The sequence below is a fragment of the Geotrypetes seraphini genome, chromosome 3, assembly GCF_902459505.1.
Source record: "Geotrypetes seraphini chromosome 3, aGeoSer1.1, whole genome shotgun sequence".
In the NCBI taxonomy this organism is placed as follows: domain Eukaryota; kingdom Metazoa; phylum Chordata; class Amphibia; order Gymnophiona; family Dermophiidae; genus Geotrypetes; species Geotrypetes seraphini.
Window position 1 is genome coordinate 327,278,754 of NC_047086.1, and position 20,634 is coordinate 327,299,387.

General features: G+C 42.6%; 1 protein-coding gene across 1 annotated transcript in view; it reads left to right on the forward strand.

The window, feature by feature from the left end:
- Nucleotides 1-20,634, forward strand: part of XRN2 (5'-3' exoribonuclease 2) — a 302,991-nt gene that overhangs the window by 41,599 nt on the left and 240,758 nt on the right. Inside the window, exon 7 of the mRNA XM_033938550.1 lies at nt 20,486-20,558. Coding sequence (XP_033794441.1) covers nt 20,486-20,558 — 73 coding nt within the window. The remainder of the gene's footprint in view (nt 1-20,485; nt 20,559-20,634) is intronic.

The window sequence follows — 20,634 nt, forward strand, 5'->3', positions numbered from 1 at the left end:
TGTAAGGTAGGCTCGCCGAGGTTTCATAAAAACTTACAAATGGCAAATATTGTTTTAAGAATAGATTCCAATGGGGGGGAAGAAATACTTAGGAAGCTTTTGTATATTCTCTCAAAAAATCTTAAATTTACATTTCATTTCTTATTATCTCATTTCTTCTACCACATTTCATACTACACAACCCCACATGGTCAACCAGAAACTGTACTAGAAATAAGAGCCTTACTCTAATGAGAAGAGTCAAAATGACTTGAAACTCCAAAAACCAGACCTGCTCTCTATTCTCCAGACACCTGAAGGGTTTTGGGCTAACTGAGCCCCTTGTACCAAATGTTTGGTTTAAAAATTATAAACAGTGTTACATCAGTAAGTGGGAACTCATGTGGAAGGATTTATCCGAGTTCACCAGGGTTCAACACCACCAAGTGCACCAACGTGCTTAGCAGATATTACCCACTCACATCACAACCAGAAACTCTAACATATTTGCATACTCAAAGATCACCGGCTGCAAATACAAATCCTTTATGGACAGATCTTTCATGTTTCAAGCAAGCAAACAGCCATCCTGGCTGGGTAACTACATCAATGGAGCCAGGCTGACCTACGGCGCCTTTTGGAGAGTAATTAAAACCATACTGTTTAACAGATTCATCTCCTAAACAGAAGCAACACTAAATTTATAAATTTGTATTTTCCTTCTGTCTATTTCTTGTGTTATATGTTGTACCCTCATTTTTTGCATTCTGTAATTCGCTGACTGTCCAGCTTTTCCGTCCTTGGGTTGCATACTTGAGATTCATATTGCATATTTGAGATTCATATTTTCCATATGTTTATTTCTTGTGTAATTTGTTGTACTCTCACTTTTTGCATTCTGTAATTCGCTGATTGTCCAGCCCTCTTTGATGTGAACCGCCTAAAAGTCATCTGACTATAGCTGTATAGAAGAATAAAGTTATTATTATTATTATTAAGTAAAAGATGCACTAAATCCCTAGTGATGAATTCATTAAATCATCACATCTCATAGCGTATATAGTAATGAAAAATATAGTGCACATACCAATTATTATTAATCAGTAGTTAGGCTATATATATACAGTATATCAGTGTTCTCCCCAGCGCTTTTCAGCTGGGTGCTCCGCCCAGAAAATTTAGATTACCGCCCGGCTGCCATCTGCCGAATCCTGCTGCCACCACTGCTTAACGCGCAGCCTGAAGAGCCGCCAAAAGACTCCCGCCGGACTTAAAAAAAAACACAAAACCCAGCAAGCGACTCTTACCTGGCTTCCCTCCGAAACCGGAAGTTACGTCAGGGGAGGGGGTAGGGAAGAGAAGCCGGCACAGACCATTAGAGCCCCGGAGCATGCGGGAGATAGGCCAGCTACGGAGGGAAGCTTACTTGCTCTTGCTTACTTCAGGCCTTTCTCGCTGTCGGGTCCTGCCTACTTTCTGTTTCCGCAATGGCAGGACCCAGCAACGAGAAAGGCCTGAAGTAAGCAAGAGCAGCAAGTTGTAAGCTTCCCTCTGTCGCTGATCTTTGGAAGATAGGTCAGCGACGAAGGGAAACTTGCAACTTACCTTTGTCTGTAGCGAATCTGCCGGGTGTGTGAGACGGGGGGGGGGGTGAATGGGAGGAGAAATGCTGCTGTACCCAATTAGAGGGGGAGGGGGAAGAGAAATGCTGGTGCTTCTGCTGTACCCAATTGGGGGGGGGTTAAGAGAAATGCTGAATGATGTTGCTGCTGTACCCAATTGGGGGAGGGGGAAGAGTCATGCTGCTGCACCCAATTAGGGGGGAGGGTGAAGAGAAATGCTGCTTCTGCTGTACCAAATTGGGGGAAGGAAAGAGAAATGCTGATGATACTGCTGTACTCAATGGGGGGAGGGGAAGAGAAATGCTGCTGCACCCAATTGGAGAGAGAGAGGGAAGGAGGGAGAAGGAAGATCAGGAAAAGGAGGAAAGAGATGCAAAGACCATGGGAGGGAGGGAAAAGAGATACCATACCATGGAATGGAAGAGAGAGATTGTCAGGGCATATGGGGGGGGGGGGGGAAGCAGGGCCGGATTAAAGGATAGGCCCAGTAGGCACAGGCCTAGGACCTGAAATGGTCAGGGGGGTCCCACCAGTGCTGTGCTTTGGGGCCTCACCCTTGCTGGATTCGCTGGCAGCAGCAGCAGCAGCCTCATCATCATCCAGGGCGCCCCCTCAACCCGATCTGACCCTCCTATCTCTCCCTCCTTCCCTCATCAGTGACGTGCCAGAGGGAATCACGGCAGGAGAAAGCCCTGAAGCAGCCTGCTTAGAGTAGAGCAGTGCTGTTTAGAGTCTCGTGATGGGAGGGAGGGAGAGATAGGAGGGTCGTTGGGGGGGAGAGTAGCAGTCTGCCCCAGGTACTCGGCCTGGCATCATGAACTTCTTTGGCTAGCAACAGCATTTATAATTCACTGCTGTTGCCAGCTTCAGACCTTCCTCTCTGCCGGGTCCTGCCTACTTCTGTTTCTATGAAGGCAGGACCCGACAGAGAAGAAGGCCCGAAGCTGGCAACAGCAGCGAATTATAAATGCTGCTGCCTGAAGAAGTTCATGACGCCAGGCCTTGGGTGACAGAAGGAGGAAAGGGAGCAGAGGGGGAGAGACTTGCTGCACCCAACTGGAAGGAGAAAGAAGATGAGGGAGGGAATGAAACGAGATGCCAGGGATTGGAGGGAAGTAGGAAAGTATGCCAGACCAAGGGAAAAGGAAGGGGGAAAGGAAGGAGAAGATGTCAGAGCATGGAGGGGGAGGGAGAGATGGAAGAAAAGGAAAAAAGTGAGATGCCAGGGAATCAGGGAAGGGAAGATACCAGACTGTGGGGTGCGAAGGAAAGAAAGGAGAAGATAGAGTTGCCAGAGCATAGGGGACGGGGTGTTGACAGAGAGAGAAAAATGGAGAGGTGGCAGAGCTGAAATCAATCATGTACAAAGGAGAAGAGAAGGGGCACAGGATAGACAGTTTATTGAAGGAGCATAAAAAGAGGGAAGATGCCATATGGAATGGGGAGAGGGTGGACAGTGGATGGAAGGGGCTGATGCTGCATGGAAGACAGAGCGGACAGATGCTGGCTAGAAAGAGGAGTGAAGACAAGATGATTAAAGCAGAAACGACAAAAGGTAGAAAAATTTTTTTTGTTGCTTTACATAGAATCAAGTAGCATTGTATCTATTGATTAAAGTTTATAAATAGGAAATGGAAATAAGGCAGTTTTTTGGGGACTAAACCCCTTTCCTCAGGTCAGGACAGGATACCATACCATAACAGCAGGAGTGCCCAAACGGTTGAGCGCGATCGACCAGTAGATCACAAAGGCAATGTGAGTCGATCGCGTTGCCTTGGCAATCTTTTTCTTCCTGCCTCCCTGAGCCAGGCCAGGCGCGTACAAGCGCCGTACTCACAAGACTTCACCTCCGACGTCAATTCTGACGTCAGAGAGGAAGTTCTGGGCCAGCCAATCGCTGCCTGGCTGGCCTGGAACTTCCTCTCCGACGTAAGAATTGACATGAGAGGTGAAGTCTTGTGAGTCCGGCGCTTGTACATTCCTGGTCTGGCTCGTGGAAGCAGGGAGAAATCGGCATGGTGGCTTAGGGGGTAGGGAAAGAATCGGGGAAGTGGAGAAATTGGCGCGATGGCTTGGGGGGCCAGGGGGAGAGAGAAAGAAAGAGAGACAGAAAGAAAAGGGAGGGGCAGAAAGAAAAAAATATTGGATTTATAGTCAGAAGAAGGAAGTGCAAACAGAGACTCATGAAATCACCAGACAAAAAGGTAGGAAAAATGATTTTATTTTCAGTTTAGTGATCAAAATGTGTCTGTTTTAAGAATTTATATCTGCTGTCTATATTTTGCACTATGGCCCCCTTTTACTAAACTGAAATAGTGGTTTTTAGCGCAGGGAGCCTATGAGCATCGAGAGCAGAGTAGGGCATTCAGTGCATCTCCCTGCTCTAAAAACCAGTATTGCGATTTAGTAAAAAGGGAGGGGGTATATTTGTCTATTTTTGTATAGTTGTTCCTGAGGTGACATTGCATAGAATCTTGTCTGCCTTGACCTCTTTGAAAACCCGCAGAATATAAATGATAATTAACATTTTCTCTGCGTACAGTGTGCTTTGTGTTTTTTTAAAAATTTTATTGTTGGTAGATCATTTTGACTTGCTCATTTTAAAAGTAGTTCGCAAGCCCAAAAGGTGTGGGCACCCCTGCTGTAGAGCCATTTCTTGTATAACTGGATGAGCTATATTTATCTTTTTTTTTTAGTTGTTTAAATTCATGCAGAAATAAATGGCTAGATTGAAACTAATGGCTTCATTAATGCCTTTCCCTTTTTTAAACCTCTATACCATTTGAAAGAGGGCAAATACTTAAATTTAGCAAAAATATTCTGGCACAATTGTCAAGCCTTAAAAAAGGAAGTCATATTGAGCATTGGAAAATAATAATAATAATTAACTAATAAAAATAGTATACATTTAGGGCTCCTTTTACTAAGTTCCGATAGTGGTTTTAGTGTGCGCTTAGCGCGCGGAGGAATTGCCATGCGCACTAGATGCTAACGCCAGCATTGAGTTGGCGCTAGTTATCCCACGTAGCGCAGGGGTTTGCGCGCGCTAAAAATGTTAGCGCATCATAGTAAAAGAGGGGGTTAATTTTCCCCATCACCAAATTTCCCCATCCCGCCCCACCCGGCTACTTTTTCATGCCGCCCAGCTGGAAAAAATTTCTGGAGAGAACACTGAGTATATATTTATGAATCTCCACAGTTTCAAAGTAATCAAATCAGTGCTTCCAATAGTGTGCAGTTATAAATAAGATCAAACGTTATCACTCAAATTATATGAACAATGGAAATCTTACAAATGGTTATAGTTGTTCATTGAAACCTTCTTGATTGTGATTGTTCATTCAGTCTCATGTTTCACCAAATAATGACTTCCTCTGGAATATTTCATAATTAAGAGCAATTAGCAGTCTTAGATGTGAGTTAGATGGTGGAGGCCCTCTCTTGATTTTAGTGGACGTTTTCATCTGTCTTTTGACATCTTGAATCATTTTATTCTTTTGAAATGTTTGGCATCTTTAGGGTTAAGATCCATAATTATAAAATAGCCAATGAATTATCTATTCATTGATGGCTTAGTTTTGACCAGATCAACTTTAGCATCTACTTATGTACCTAAATTTTATTAGACTAGTGATTAATAATATTTCATACAAGATGCATTCTGAAAATTTCCAGCTGAAGTCATGTGATGCCATGAATACCATGTTTGATTGTCTTTGGGTGTAGGATACTGGTTTTACACAAGTTCTTTTTGAACCTTGTCAGATTCTTCAGGTTAGTCACACATCCTGTTTGGAGGCTTAGGCTATGCTGGGTTAGACCATAGTATGCTGCTATTTTCTCAAAAGGTAAAAGTCTAGGCATCATGCTAAATAGTAAATTATTTTTGAAATCACAGGTAAAAGCAGTAGTTAAGGCTGTCCTTTTATTTTGACAACCCAGCAGTATGGAAACACTGATCAAACAGAATATTGACACAATCCTAGACGAAGAAAAACTGCGTGATCCACACCAACACGGGTTCACCCAGGGTAGATCCTGCCAATCTAATCTGATTAGCTTTTTTGACTGGGTTACTAGACAACTGGATGCTGGAGAGTCACTGGACGTAGTGTATTTGGACTTCAGTAAAGCATTTGATAGCGTCCCTCATCGAAGATTACTGAACAAGCTAAAATCGATAGGATTAGGAGACACTCTAACTACATGGGTTGGGGATTGGCTGAGCGGCAGACATCAAAGGGTAGTGGTGAACGGTACCCCATCTGAAGCATCGGACGTGATAAGTGGAGTGCCGCAGGGTTCGGTCCTGGGTCCGATTCTATTCAACTTATTCATAAGAGATATGACGCAAGGACTAAGGGGAAAGATATCGCTGTTCGCCGACGACGCCAAACTTTGCAACATAGTAGGCAGAAGCTTATTACCTGATAATATGACACATGATCTACTGCTGCTGGAACAATGGTCAACTACTTGGCAGCTTGGCTTCAATGCTAAAAAATGCAAGGTAATGCACCTGGGAAAGAGAAACCCGCGTAGAACATATGTACTAAATGGTGAAACCTTAGTTAGGACCACAGCGGAACGCGATCTAGGAATGATCATTAACGAGGACATGAAGGTTGCCAATCAAGTGGAGAAGGCTTCCTCCAGAGCAAGACAAATGATGGGGTGTATCCGCAGAGGTTTCGTCAGCAGGAGACCTGAAGTTATGATGCCGTTGTACAGAGCCATGGTGAGGCCTCACTTAGAGTACTGCGTTCAGTTTTGGAGACCTCACTACCGTAAAGACGTGCTGAGAATCGAGTTGGTACAGCGAACAGCCACCAGGATGGTCTTGGGGCTCAAGGATCTCACATACGAAGAAAGACTAGATAAATTGCGGATGTACTCACTTGAGGAAAGAAGGGAACGGGGAGATATGATTGAAACGTACAAGTATATCACGGGGCACATCGAGTCAGAAGATGATATCTTCCGGCTCATGGGACCCTCGACCACCAGAGGGCATCCGCTAAAAATCAGGGGAGGGAAGTTTCATGGCGACTTCAGGAAGTATTTCTTCACCGAGAGAGTTGTGGATCATTGGAACAGACTCCCACTCCAGGTGATAAAGGCCAGCAGCGTGACGGATTTTAAGAGAAAATGGGATACTCACGTGGGATCTTTAAGGGAGTAAACTCAGGGGGGAGGATACTTGGAATGGGCAGACTTGGTGGGCTATAGCCCTTTTCTGCCGCTTTTTTTCTATGTTTCTATGTTTCTATGTTGAAAGAAACTATACATAAGGGATTGAGAGAGGGGAGGGAACAGTGCCAGACCTGCCAGGAAGGGAAAGAGAGAAGGGAAGAGACTGAACCAAAGAGGGGAGAGTTAAAAGGTTTAATTAACTTGTAGACCACGTGAGGTCAGAGGCTGGGTAGTTTGGTGCCCTTAGAGCCCCACCTGATCCAGTGTTTCAGTCAGCCCTGTCTTTAGATCTTTCTTAGATCAGTCTGTTTTTTTAGGTCAGTTGTTAATATGATAGTACAGGCAGCCGTGGCTTTATTCGAGTCTTGCTATGTACCACACTATTACCAGTACTACAAATTATCCAAAATATAGCTTGTCTATTTGGCATCATTGTCAGGTCAGTTCTCCAGTTATATTGGCTATTTTACCCTTGTATCTTATGAGCCCATCTATTTTCTGAACTCCTCTAGGAAAGCTATGCCCTGGAGTTATACTTCTGTAGCTTAAGATCTTTCTCATCTATTGGCACAATGCTACTGAATGTGCTATCTTGTTTAGAGGAAACTGATATTCTATATTTTAGGAAGAAGGTGGCATATTTCTGCTTTATTCAGACCTTTGAGATAATGTTTGTATCTGAAGTTTTAATTCTGCTTTCCTTGTTATCTGGCTATTCTGTTACGAACAAGTAGATGTTATCCATTCCTACCAGCAGATGAAGGTAGAGAAAAACTGACCTTTTCCTTTGAACTTAATGATTATAATCTGCTCGTAATCATTGAAAATCTCCAGTATTTTCTCTACCTCTTGTAGAAGGTAGTTGTTCATGCTGGTGCCTGGTCCCTGTCCTAGGTCCCTGCTCTGCTGACTGTGGCTGCTTAATGAGATTGAGCCTAACAGTCATTTTCAGGTTCCTGGCTCCTGAACAGACCTGGTTGAACATGGAGCATGGCTCCACTGCTCCCAGTCATACTTAGTGTTCACTGGATGAGGCTTTGGCTCAGTCCTGCCTGAGGGGATTGGGCCCCCCATCACCCCCCTCCTTGCATGTACAACCTGTTTGGGTGTGTGTTCTCTTGGGCTCTTCTGCAGCTCCCAGAGAATTGGCTGTGCCTAGTTTAGCTTTATCCCCATCCATGGGAGATTAAAACTAATTGAGTTAAAAACAACAAACAAAATAACCAAAAGCTGGGGGGTATGGCAGTGGAGACGCCTCTGGTCAAAGTTGTCCTGGAAAAAAAAAGAGGGGGAAGTCCCACGAGGTCTCTCAAAACAGTCAAAGCTTACAGAGAAAATTGTCTTTCGCCAAATCTCAGATTTCGTTGAACAAACAAATGTACTACATCCAAATCAAACAGGATTCTGCCAACATCACTCCACAGAACTTTCACTTATTGGGTTGACTACTAAAATTCTTTATCCTCTTGATCACCATAAGTCCATTTTGCTCATTTTCTTAAACCTGTCATCTGCATTTGATATGATTGATCACAAGCTTCTTCTGGCACGTCTGTGTGAAATTGGAATCACAGACCAGGTCTTGGGCTGGTTTACCGATCGGTCCTCCAAGGTAGTTTTCAATACAACATCATCAGATCCATTTACAACTGACTATGGTATCCCACAGGGTTCAATTTTATCCCCCCTACTCTTTAATATTTTCCTAGCACCCTTTTTAACTTTAGGGCAATCTATTGGTTTCACAATGTTCGCTTATGTGGATGATGTGCAATTAGTTCATCCTATAGACTTAAACAACTTAACTGAAATAAATCTCATAAACCAAAAATTGGAAAAAAATCAATTCCTGGCTAGATTTACATATGCTTTCTTTGAACATTGAAAAATCCAAATTAATGGAGAAAAAATAAAACACATGAAAATACTCAACTATTTAAAGAACACTCAAAATTATATAAATTAAAAATTAATCAAACAAAAGCAAAATTTTACTCAGGAAAAATATTAAAAGCTAAGAATCCATCAGCACTTTATAAATTAGTAAATTCATTAACAAACACAAAAATACAGCAAACACAAGCTCATAGTTCCTTACCAACAGCTCAAGATCTTTCAGATTATTTCACTGAAAAAATTAATAATATTAGAAAATCTTTAACAAAACAGCAGCACAATATAGAGCATGATCGTACTATCACAAATTTGCCATATTCAACATGTTCCCACTTCAACTTGCCCAGTCTTAACGAATTGGAATTGACATTAAAATCCATTAATATTAAGAGCTCAAGTGCAGATTCTAATCCTCCATTTATTCTAAAAAAATATTTTGAAATTTTCGGTCCTTTCGTCCTAAAATTAATAAATGAAAGTCTAATACAAAGTATTATGCCTAAATCTTGGAAATCCTCTGTTATTCGCCCTATCATTAAAGATCATAAAATTAGTTCGGAAAAAGTTTCAAATTATAGGCCAATAGCTAATCTCCCTTTTATGGCAAAACTGACAGAAAAGATTGTGTTCAACCAAATTTCAGAATTTATTGAAAAAACCAATGTTCTTCATCCAAATCAAACAGGATTTCGACAATATCATAGCACAGAACATTCATTAATAGGAATGACTTCTTCAATACATTATTTCCTGGATCACCACCAATCAGTTTTATTAATATCTATAGACCTTTCTGCTGCCTTTGACACCATAGACCATCCTATTTTATTAGACAGACTGCAATCAATTGGCATTACTGATCAAGTATTATTATGGTTCAAATCTTATTTTACAGATCGTACATCCAAAGTTGTATTTAATAATTTAAATTCTGAAAGCTCACTATCTTCCCATGGTATCCCTCAAGGATCTATTTTGTCTCCATTACTTTTCAATATTTTTCTTGCACCTTTAATGACAGTCTGTCAATCTATAGGATTTCATGTTTATGCATATGCAGATGATATTCAACTTCTGCATCCTTTAGATCCCAATAAAGCATCAGACATCATATTAATTAATAATAAACTCGAACAAATCCATCAATGGCTAGATATAAATAGGTTGGCTCTTAACATTGAAAAAACAAAAACATTACTTTTTCCATGGAAAGAAACTCCTAAAATTAGTGCACCTATCACAATAAAAAATATTCCTTTACAATCAGTTAACAGTATTAAAATTCTAGGAGTTATATTTGACAGCAAATTAACCTTTCATGAGCATATAGGCAGTATTGTCAAAGCATCATTCTATAGACTCCGTCAAATTCGATCCTTGTCACAATATCTTTGTTCTAAATCATTAAATATTCTTACACATTCTTTAATAATTTCCAAAATCGATTATTGCAATGCCCTTTTTAAGGGAATTGCACAAAACGAAATAAGACGGTTACAAATAATACAAAATACTGCCATTAAACTAATAACAAAAAAGAAAAAATTTGATCACGTGACGCCACTTCTTAAGAACGCTCACTGGCTTCCAGTAACCCATAGAATAACATATAAAATATGTCTACTTACCTTGAAAGCAATGCTTTTTAAAACTCCTGCTTTTATCTATAAAACACTGATTCCCTATTCCACAAATAGAATATTGCGGTCTAACGAACAGCATTTATTAACAATTCCATCTCTTAAAATTATAAATACTAGAAGACAATATATCTTTTCTGTTACTGCACCACAAATGTGGAATTCCTTGCCAATCTACCTAAGAAAAGAGCATGATATTGAAAAATTTAAGATTAATTTAAAAACGTTCCTTTTTAAAGATGCCTTTGATTAATAACTTATAATCTGGATCACAATAATTTAATAATTAAAAAATTTCCCACCTTATGTTTTTTTCCCCAACCTTCTTTTATTATATTTTGTAGTTCTTATCCCCTTCTCCTTTTACTCATGTTTTGTTAAATATGTATTTAGGATTTTTTTATTCTCTTTTAAATTAATTTTTAAGGTCATGTATAATTAATGTCTTAATTTTTATTTTTTATATTGTAATATTAATTATTTCTATTTATATATATGTATGTTCATCGCTTTGAAAAAAAGACAAAGCGATTAATCAAAAATTTTAATAAACTTGAAACTTGAATGATCTTTCCCAACAAAGATGGACTTTCTCTGCAAACTCTTCTTACATTTAAAACTCAGTCTCTTAAAGTTGTGCCCTCTTTAAAACTACTCGGAATCACTTTCGATAGTAAACTCAATTATCATCTCCATATCAGCAAAGTGGTCCAGCGCTGCTTTTACCGGATATGCATGATTAGGTCCATATCCAAATTATTAGAGCCCATTTCTCTGAATATTTTGATCCATTCTCTCATGATTTGACAATGTTTTCTTTTTCTTTTTCTTTCCAGTTTATGAATTATTTTTAATCTTATTCATTGTTTTGCCACTTGTTTTGTTTTGTTCTATTTTTATCATTTAAATTTCTCCAGAATTCTATTGTTCAACGGTTCCTCCTCCTGCATCTATTCCTTTCTCTCCTCTCTTCTACCTTCCAAAGTACTTAGATCAATGCAGTCTTGTTAGAATGTTTATTCTTATTTTTTCTCTATCTCTATTTTTCACTTCTTTATTACTCTCCAGGTACTTTAGTTAGATTGTGAGCCTTCGGGACAGTAAGGGAATTTCTAAGTACCTTTCTTATTTATAATTTTAATGTATATTTTCTGTAAACCGCTTAGAACCTAATGGATTATAAGAAATACATTACATTACATTACATTTCCTGCATTGATTATTGTAATGCTCTCTACAAAGGCATAACTAAAAAAGAAATAAGAAGACTTCAGATAATATTGCAGTAAAGATTATGGGCTCCATTTACAAAGGTGCACTAGCAGTTTTAGTGCACGCTTAGCACGTGCTAGCCGCTACCACCTCCTTTTAAGCAGGCGGTAGTTTTTCAGCACTATAGCGCACGCTAATCTTGTGCGTGCGCTAAAAACGCTAGCGCACCTTCGTAAAAAGGAGCCCCATATTTAATGCAATGAAGTTTGACCATGTCACCCCCTTCCTACATAAAGCTCATTGGTTACCAGTAGAACATGGAATCACTTATAAAATTATTTTACAAACTTTTAAAACTAGACAAAATAACCAACCCAAATTTATTAATAATCTTCTTATTCCCTATAGTCCTAAGACTCTAAGATCGACTGCCAAAAATCTTCTTTCTATCCCATCTCTGAAGTATATCAACACAATGAGGTCTACCATTTTCTCTGTTAGGACTCCCTCTCTTTGGAATAATATTCCATCCCATTTATGGGAAGAATCAATTCTTAATAATTTTAAGACAAAGTTAAAAACGTTTATTTTTCTTGATGCCTTCGAGACCTAAATGTCCTTTTCAGGGCTACATAGCTTTATTTTATTTTTATCCAGCCTTCCTTTTGTTTTGTTCCCTATATATTTTCTCTCTACTTGATTATTATAGTTCTTGCCCTTTTCCCTTTTGTTCCCGTTTGTCTTTATTTTTAAATGTTTTTAATAATTATTGTTTTTAATGATCTGTCATCTTAAATATATACCGTATTTTCACATAGATAACGCGCACCCGGGTATAGTGCGTGAAAAACACAAATTTATGTACAGAAATTTTTATATACCGCGCGCACCCGTACACCGCGCATGCCGCCCCGACTTTCCCATCGCCGCCCGACTCTCCTTTCGCCTGCCCCGACTCTCCTCTGGCCACCCCGATTCTCCTTTCGCCCGCCCCGACTCTCCTCTCCCCCTTGAAGTCCTGTCCCCATCCTGAAAGCCTGATGCCCCCCCCCGACGTCCGATTCACCCCCCCCGATGTCCGATTCACCCCCCCCCACGCAGGACCGCTCGCACCCCCACCCCGAAGGACCGCTTGCACGCACCCGCACCCCCACCCTGAAGGACCGCTCGCACCCCCACAGCCTCCCGACCCCCCCCCCCATCATGTAGAAGCTCCTACCGGTGTCCTGCTGCTTCCTCTTGGCGGTCCCGCCCTTTCTCTGACGTCAAGCCCTCTTGCCCCACCGACTCCCCGACACGATCGGGGCAAGAGGGAGCTCAAGCCCTCTTGCCCCAGCCAACCGCGGCACCCCCGACACGATCGGGGCAAGAGAGAGCTCAAGCCCTCTTGCCCCCCCGACTCCCCGACACGATCGGGGCAAAAGGGAGCCCAAGCCCTCTTGCCCCGCCGACTCCCCAACTCCCCGACAATATCGGGCCAGGAGGGAGCCCAAGCCCTCCTGGCTCTGGCGAACCCCCCCCCCCGCTAGTTGTTCGGGCCAGGAGGGAGCCCAAGTCCTCCTGGCCGTGGCGACCCCCCCCCCCTCCGCTAGTTGTTTGGGCCAGGAGGGAGCCCAAACCCTCCTGGCCACGGCGACCCCCTACCCCCACCCCGCACTACATTACAGGCAGGAGGGATCCCAGGCCCTCCTGCCCTCGACGCAAACCCCCCTCCCCCCAACGACCGCCCCCCCCAAGAACCTCCGACCGCCCCCCCAGCCGACCCGCGACCCCCCTGGCCGACCCCCACGACAGCCCCACCCCCCTTCCCTGTACCTTTGTGTAGTTGGCCGGACAGACAGGAGACAAACCCGCCTGTCCGGCAGGCAGCCAACGAGGGAATGAGGCCGGATTGGCCCATCCGTCCCAAAGCTCCGCCTACTGGTGGGGCCTAAGGCGCCTGGGCCAATCAGAATAGGCCCGGGAGCCTTAGGTCCCTCCTGGGGGCGGGGCCTTGGACACATGGTCGGATTGGGCCCATGTGCCTCAGGCCCCGCCCCAAGGAAGGACCTAAGGCTACCTGGCCTATTCTGATTGGCCCAGGCGCCTTAGGCCCCACCAGTAGGCGGAGCTTTGGGACGGATGGGCCAATCCAGCCTCATTCTGTCGTTGGCTGCCTGCCGGACAGGCGGGTTTGTCTCCCGTCTGTCCGGCCAACTACACAAAGGTACGGGGAAGGGGGGTGGGGCTGTCATGGGGGTCGGCCAGGGGGGTCGCGGATTGGCTGGGGGGGCGGTCAGAGGTTTTTTTTTGGGGGGGGGCGGTCGTTGGGGGAGGGGGTTTGCGTCGAGGGCAGGAGGGCCTGTGATCCCTCCTGCCCGCAATGTAGTGTGGGGTGGGGGTAGGGGGTCGCCATGGCTAGGAGGGTTTGGGCTCCCTCCTGGCCCGAACAACTAGCGGGGGGGGGGGTGGGTCGCCAGAGCCAGGAGGGCTTGGGCTCCCTCCTGGCCCGATATTGTCGGGGAGTTGGGGAGTCGGCGGGGCAAGAGGGCTTGGGCTCCCTTTTGCCCCGATCATGTCGGGGGGGGCAAGAGGGCTTGAGCTCCCTCTTGCCCCGATCGTGTCGGGGGTGCCGCGGTTGGCTGGGACAAGAGGGCTTGAGCTCCCTCTTGCCCCGATCGTGTCGGGGAGTTGGCGGGGCAAGAGGGCTTGACGTCAGAGAAAGGGCGGGACCGCCGGAAGAAACAGCGCAGGCGCAGGGCTCACAGAAGGGCTGGGACCGCCAAGAGGAAGCAGCAGGACACCGGTAGGAGCTTCTACATGATGGGGGGGGGGGGTCCGGAGGCTGTGGGGTTGCAAGCGGTCCTTCAGGCTGGGGGTGCGGGTGGGAGTGCGTGCGAGCGGTCCTTCGGGGTGGGGGCGAGCGGTCCTGCGGGGGGGTGAATTGGACGTCGGGGGGGAACTATGTAAAAAAAATTTGTACAACGCGCAAGGGTATGCGCGGTATGTAAAAACCACGTATAACGCGCGCGTTATATGCGAGAAAATACGGTATATATATATTTTTGTAGTCAATACATGTTTTTATGACTTTGTACACCGCCTAGAACAGGGGTCTCAAAGTCCGCAATCCAGTCGGGTTTTCAGGATTTCCCCAATGAATATGCATGAGATCTATGTGCATGCACTGCTTTCAATGCATATTCATTGGGGAAATCCTGAAAACCCGACTGGACTGCGGTCCTCAAGGAGGGACTTTGAGATCCCTGGCCTAGAAGGTTGATTGGGCGGTATAAGAAATTTTAAATAAACTTGAAACTTGAAAAGAAACCACACTAGTATTCATCATTCTCTCTTCTCTGCCGGTGGGGCAGGCCAGGAGTAGCTTGTTCACCGCCTGCCTCCACTACCCCTGCTGCTGCTTTAGGAGACCCGGATGTATTTCAGGAGATTCTGGACTCATTGAAACGGTGAACCTGATTTTTTAAAGAAAACAAAATGATTCACCAAAGTGAATCGGGCAGCACTAGTCTGGATAGCTGGAAGCTTCTCTGTTCATCAACCTCCTGGAGACATGGGCAGTGCACTTGGCCTTGTTGGAGGTCCTCCCGCTGCTTTGGAGTCAGGCAGTCCAAATAATGGTAGACAGTGCCATAGCGGTAGCCTACATCAACAAGTAAGGCAGCATCAGAAGCCAGACTGTGGCATTGGAAGTGATGAGCCTCTCCTTTTGGGTGGAAGGACATCCTGCAAGTCCTGTCAGTGGTCCTTGTTGTGTGCAAGAATAATGTATGGGTGGACTTTGTAAGCCATTCCCTGTTAGATCCAGAGGAATAGGATCCGAGGGCATCTGTAAGCCAGCTCATTCTGAACTGACGGGGGTCTCCAGTGTTCAGCCTGATGGCTACTTGCTTTAATACTAAGATAGAGCATTTCTTCAGCCGTAGGAGAAAGCGGCCTCACAGGAGATAGATGTTTTGGTTCAGTCATGGTGAGAGGAGGAACCCTTTGTTTTTTCCCTCCATGGCCTCTGATTGGGACAGTCCGAGCCACCAGCAGGACTAAATGGTGATGGTAAACAGAGTTTCTCTCTGTCAATAATTTAGAAAATTCAGAGTTTCATCAATAATAGTAATTTTATTTTATTCTTTTCTTTTTTAAGTATATAATAATAATATTTCAAAGATCAGAGTGAATGCAAATTAATATAGGCATATGTAAATGCTTCTTAAAGCAAAGCGATACAAAGAAACTCTGAGGAAGCAAAGCAGATTGTAACATTCTGGTTTGCTAAAGAAAAAAATTCCTTTCTCTTTCTTAAATAGTTTTTTTCTCTCTCTCTCTCTCTTTGTCTTTGTCTGGTACTATTCAGTGAAAATGTCTTCAAGTCTTCAAATGTGACACGTTCTGCCATTAATTTTATAATTACCATGTTGCTGCCATGGTAACCTTGTCTCTAGCTAGATTATCTGGTATGTGTACCCTCATAAATTTTCTTTACAGTGTAAGAGGGGGGTGGTGTCCTCACAAAATTCTCTCACATAAGCCTTTACAAGTACCTTCTGTTCCTGAGATTCTCCAGGTCCACAGCAGCACTATAGCAGATGCATAGCACTACATATTATAACTCATAGGTGAACCTGGTATGGATGTTGGTGGCCAGACTGTTCCCACTGCCCAAGGGTTGTGGTCTTCTACATCAGGATCCAGTACAAATGGAAGATCCAGATCCCTTTTGGCTTATTTTTTGGCTCTTAAGAAAAGGCATTTAATGAGGTGGGTTTTCTCCTCAGCCCTGGTCTCTACTTTTTCTTAGGTCCTAGAAGTCTTCCATGTTCCTAGTTTATAAGTGGGTCTGGAAGGTTGTCGAGGATTGGTGTGCTGGATGGATAGCTTCCCCCGAAAGGACCAGATCCCTAGGTTTCTTGCAGCAGGATCTGTCACTCGGCTTCTTAAATGTCCAAATGGCTACCTTTCCAGTTTTCAGGGCAGAATGAGTGGTCTTTTCTGGCAGTGCATAGTGAGGGGGTTCAATTTTTGCATGCTGAAATATGACCCTCTCTTTTCTCATGGGACTTGAATCTGGTTCTCTGTGCTCTCTCCGGACTCTTTGAAAGTTGTGGTTGGCCTCCACTGAGGACCTCACACTGAAGATGGATTTCCTTGTTGCAATTATCTCAGCACAGAGGGTCTCAAATTGCAGGCTCTTTCTTGTCAAGACCATACCTCCTCCTTTTTAGAGGATTCTGGTGTCCATTTGCACTATTTCTTCCCAAAGTGAGTTCTCCGTTCCATGTGAACCAGGAAGTCTGTTTGCCCTCCTTTGTTGAAGAGGGATTTTTAGCTCAGGGACTGCATCAGTTGAATATCTAGTGAATATTGCAGTGTTACTTGGAGGAATCAAATGACTTTCTTCTTTCTGATAATTTTTGTTCTTTTCCATGGCCTTCAGACGGACCAGCCTGCATTCAATACCTCTATTACGAGTTAGATCTTGGCAGCTGTTGATAGTCTACATTTGTAAGAATTATCAGGTGTCTTTGGGGTTGAGAGCTCACTCAACTTGAGCACAAACAACATCCTGGGTGGTGGCCTGAGCTGTTGCCCCAGAGGAAATTTGTGGGGTGGATAGTTTGTCATTACTTCCTTCATCTGTGAAGCATTACAGGTTGGAGATGCTAGACAGGCCTCACTCGGACTTTGTCAGAACAGTCAATTCAGGAGTCTTGTTCTTCCCCCGCCCAGTATTTTGCTTGAGTACATACCTCTTGTTAAGAACAGTATAGCCAGACAACAGGGAAGGTGAATTCTTACTTAATAATTTCTTTTCCTTTAGTTGGCCATACCGCTTTGAAAAACCACCCTTGGAAAACTAAGGCCCATGCTCTTCTCTTTCCTTTATAGTTTAAAAAAAAAAAAATCTGAGAAACTTCTGGTATATACAGGTGTGATGGTATGCTCACTTAGGGCTCCTTTTACTAAGCTGCGATAGCGGTTTTAGTGCACGCTGAATTGCTGCGCGTGCTAGACTTTAACGCCAGCATTGAGCTGGCGTTAGTTCTAGCCACGTAGCGCAGGTTTAGCGCTAAATACGCTATTGCAGCTTAGTAAAAGGAGCCCTTAATGATCATTGCAGCTACATTGGTTGATGGGGCATGGGATCTGTTGCTGCTTTGGCAGATGCATACTGGAGGTTTTCACTGAGCACTAGCTAGTTAAATTGGTGAGTTCACTGGAAAATATGTTTTTCTCTGCCCCTATCTTGTTCAGAACATTATAACCAATTAAATGATAAGAAATTACCAGGTAAGGCATAATTTCACCTCATCAATTAGCTTTTGCCTTTCAGTTTTTAGCGTTTCATGTATTGTTTGTAGGCTTTGTTAAATATAATTAAACCTGTGTTTTAGGTTTTTTTGCTACTTAAGCAACTGTGAGCATGCTCTGTGAGTTTCAGGCTAAACATTTACAAAAGAAAGAGGAAAAAGTGTGCTACGTTTTCTATGCTTTGTATTTTTTTGAGTAAATCTCTCAGTCATTCATTTAATATTGACCAATCTATCATACAGTTGTCCACAGGGTCAATATCTCTCTCTTACTTAAATGATTTATCATAAACTTCAGGGCTTCAAACATGCCATTTGGTCACCCATATTTTTCAGTAACCAAATATACCTCAATGGCTATGGCTTCTTCATTTGCCCCCTCTGTATATATTTACATTTTTCTTTGGTTTTCTTATATCTCCTTATATTTTAAAGTGTTTAGTGCCTATATAAATATCAATAACTTAATAAATAAGAACTTATCTTAAAAAGTTGTTCTATTCATTGCAATTTTTCTTATCAAGTCGGGAAAGGGACCTGTCACATCAACATGTTTCGCCGTTAGGCTGCTTCAAGAAAAAGTCCCCTATATGAACAAGAAAAGGCCATATTATATTCCATCCATCATTAATAATTACAATTTCCATTCAAATATTCTTAAGGGAAAAACCTCCAATACTTTAGTATTAAACGCTTACCCTTTATCAACTTATCCAAACCATCCCGATCCGTGTAGTTTCCACTAAGATAAGATGGCCGCGGCGTCTTTTTGACTCATATAAGTACCTCCCTCCTATCTGACGTCATCCTTTTCTTCAGCGAATCAGAACCCTACACTAACGAACCCCATTCGATTTCTTGATTTAAACCCCCTGGCTCCACTGTATCCAACAAATAAATCCATTTTTGTTCCATCCATACAAACAAAAACTAAATTGGATGGAACAAAAATGGATTTATTTGTTGGATACAGTGGAGCCAGGGGGTTTAAATCAAAAAATCGAATGGGGTTTGTTAGTGTAGGGTTCTGATTCGCTGAAGAAAAGGATGACGTCAGATAAGAGGGAGGTACTTATCTGAGTCAAAAAGACGCCGCGGCCATCTTATCTTAGTAGAAACTACACGGATCGGGATGGTTTGGATAAGTTGATAAAGGGTAAGTGTTTAATACTAAAGTATTGGAGGTTTTTCCCTTAAGAATATTTGAATGGAAATTGTAATTATTAATGATGGATGGAATATAATATGGCCTTTTCTTGTTCATATAGGGGACTTTTTCTTGAAGCAGCCTAACGTCGAAACATGTCGATGTGACAGGTCCCTTTCCCGACTTGATAAGAAAAATTGCAATGAATAGAACAACTTTTTAAGATAAGTTCTTATTTATTAAGTTATTGATATTTATTTAGGCACTAAGCACTTTAAAATATAAGGAGATATAAGAAAACCAAAGAAAAATTTAAATATATACAGAGGGGGCAAATGAAGAAGCCATAGCCATTGAGGTATATTTGGTTACTGAAAAATATGGGTGACCAAATGGCATGTCTGAAGCCCTGAAATTTATGATAAATCATTTAAGTAAGAGTGAGATATTGACCCTGTGGACAATTGTATTTTTTTGAGACATGAGCTGCACACCTTTAGGTTATTGCTTTGATAAGTTCCACCTGCTAGTGTTGACCTAGGGAAGGGGGTAAAAGAAGAATATGAACTGGATTGATACCGTCCACTGATCTTATGGCAGGGAAGGGGTTAAAGAGGATGTGTTAGACTTCACACCAGCATTGATGCCAGCAATAGACACAACTATGCCAGCCTACTCCTTCAAAGCTGTCATCTGTGCAAGTGCATAGCTTGCATGATGGGTCATAGCCCTTCGTGACATTTATTTCAAAGCTAAAAGCACAAAAATAATTTTGCTTCAGAGTGGACCTTGACATTAATAATGAGCATATATGCTGAGCAGATGATAGAAATAATGGCAAAGAAGTGCTAAATTGTGTCTGATCAGCTGTATCTAATGTACCTTCTAAAGAGGAAAATAAGGCATCAAGGGTTCCTTTTAGTAAGCTATAATGCCACGCGCACTAGACGCTAACGCCTCCATTGAGCTGGCATTAGTTTTTCTATGTAGCGCGGGGGTTAGTGCACGCTAATCTGCAGCGTGCACTAAAAACGTTACTGCAGCTTAGTAAAAGGAGCCCCAAGTGTCAATATTGCCTGGATTCTTCAAAGTAATATGTGCTTCTTTGTTTCCTGTTGCTTTTTTTGATCTTAGTTATTTCACCACTATTTTAAATCCTAATAAATTTTGTTATATTTAAAAATCATTTTAAGAAGAAAAAGTTTCCCTTGTTGCTGTTCCCTATAGTTTTAAATACCTTATTGTTTACATATGCTCCTTAGCTATACATGTTTTCTTTTTTCACATGTACTGTTGCAGTGTCTGCTGCAGTACTTGTGAAATGTCTAAGGAGGAAGAACCTTCAAAAAGTGTACATTATTATTGTTACAAAGCAAAAATTCAGACAGAGGAAGGAGTAAGGGATTTTCAATGTATTTTCCTTCTTGTGAAAAAAATGCAAATAACATTAGTAATATTTCAGACTAAGTGTACCTATATTGTATTATGTAGGTTATTTTGTCTGATGCCAGTGCACCAGGGGAAGGGGAGCATAAAATCATGGACTACATCAGAAGGCAAAGAGGTAAAACTACTCCAATAAATACTGGCTAAACTAGAACTGTTATGGGTGTGGATATTTGTTATTTTTAAATAAAATC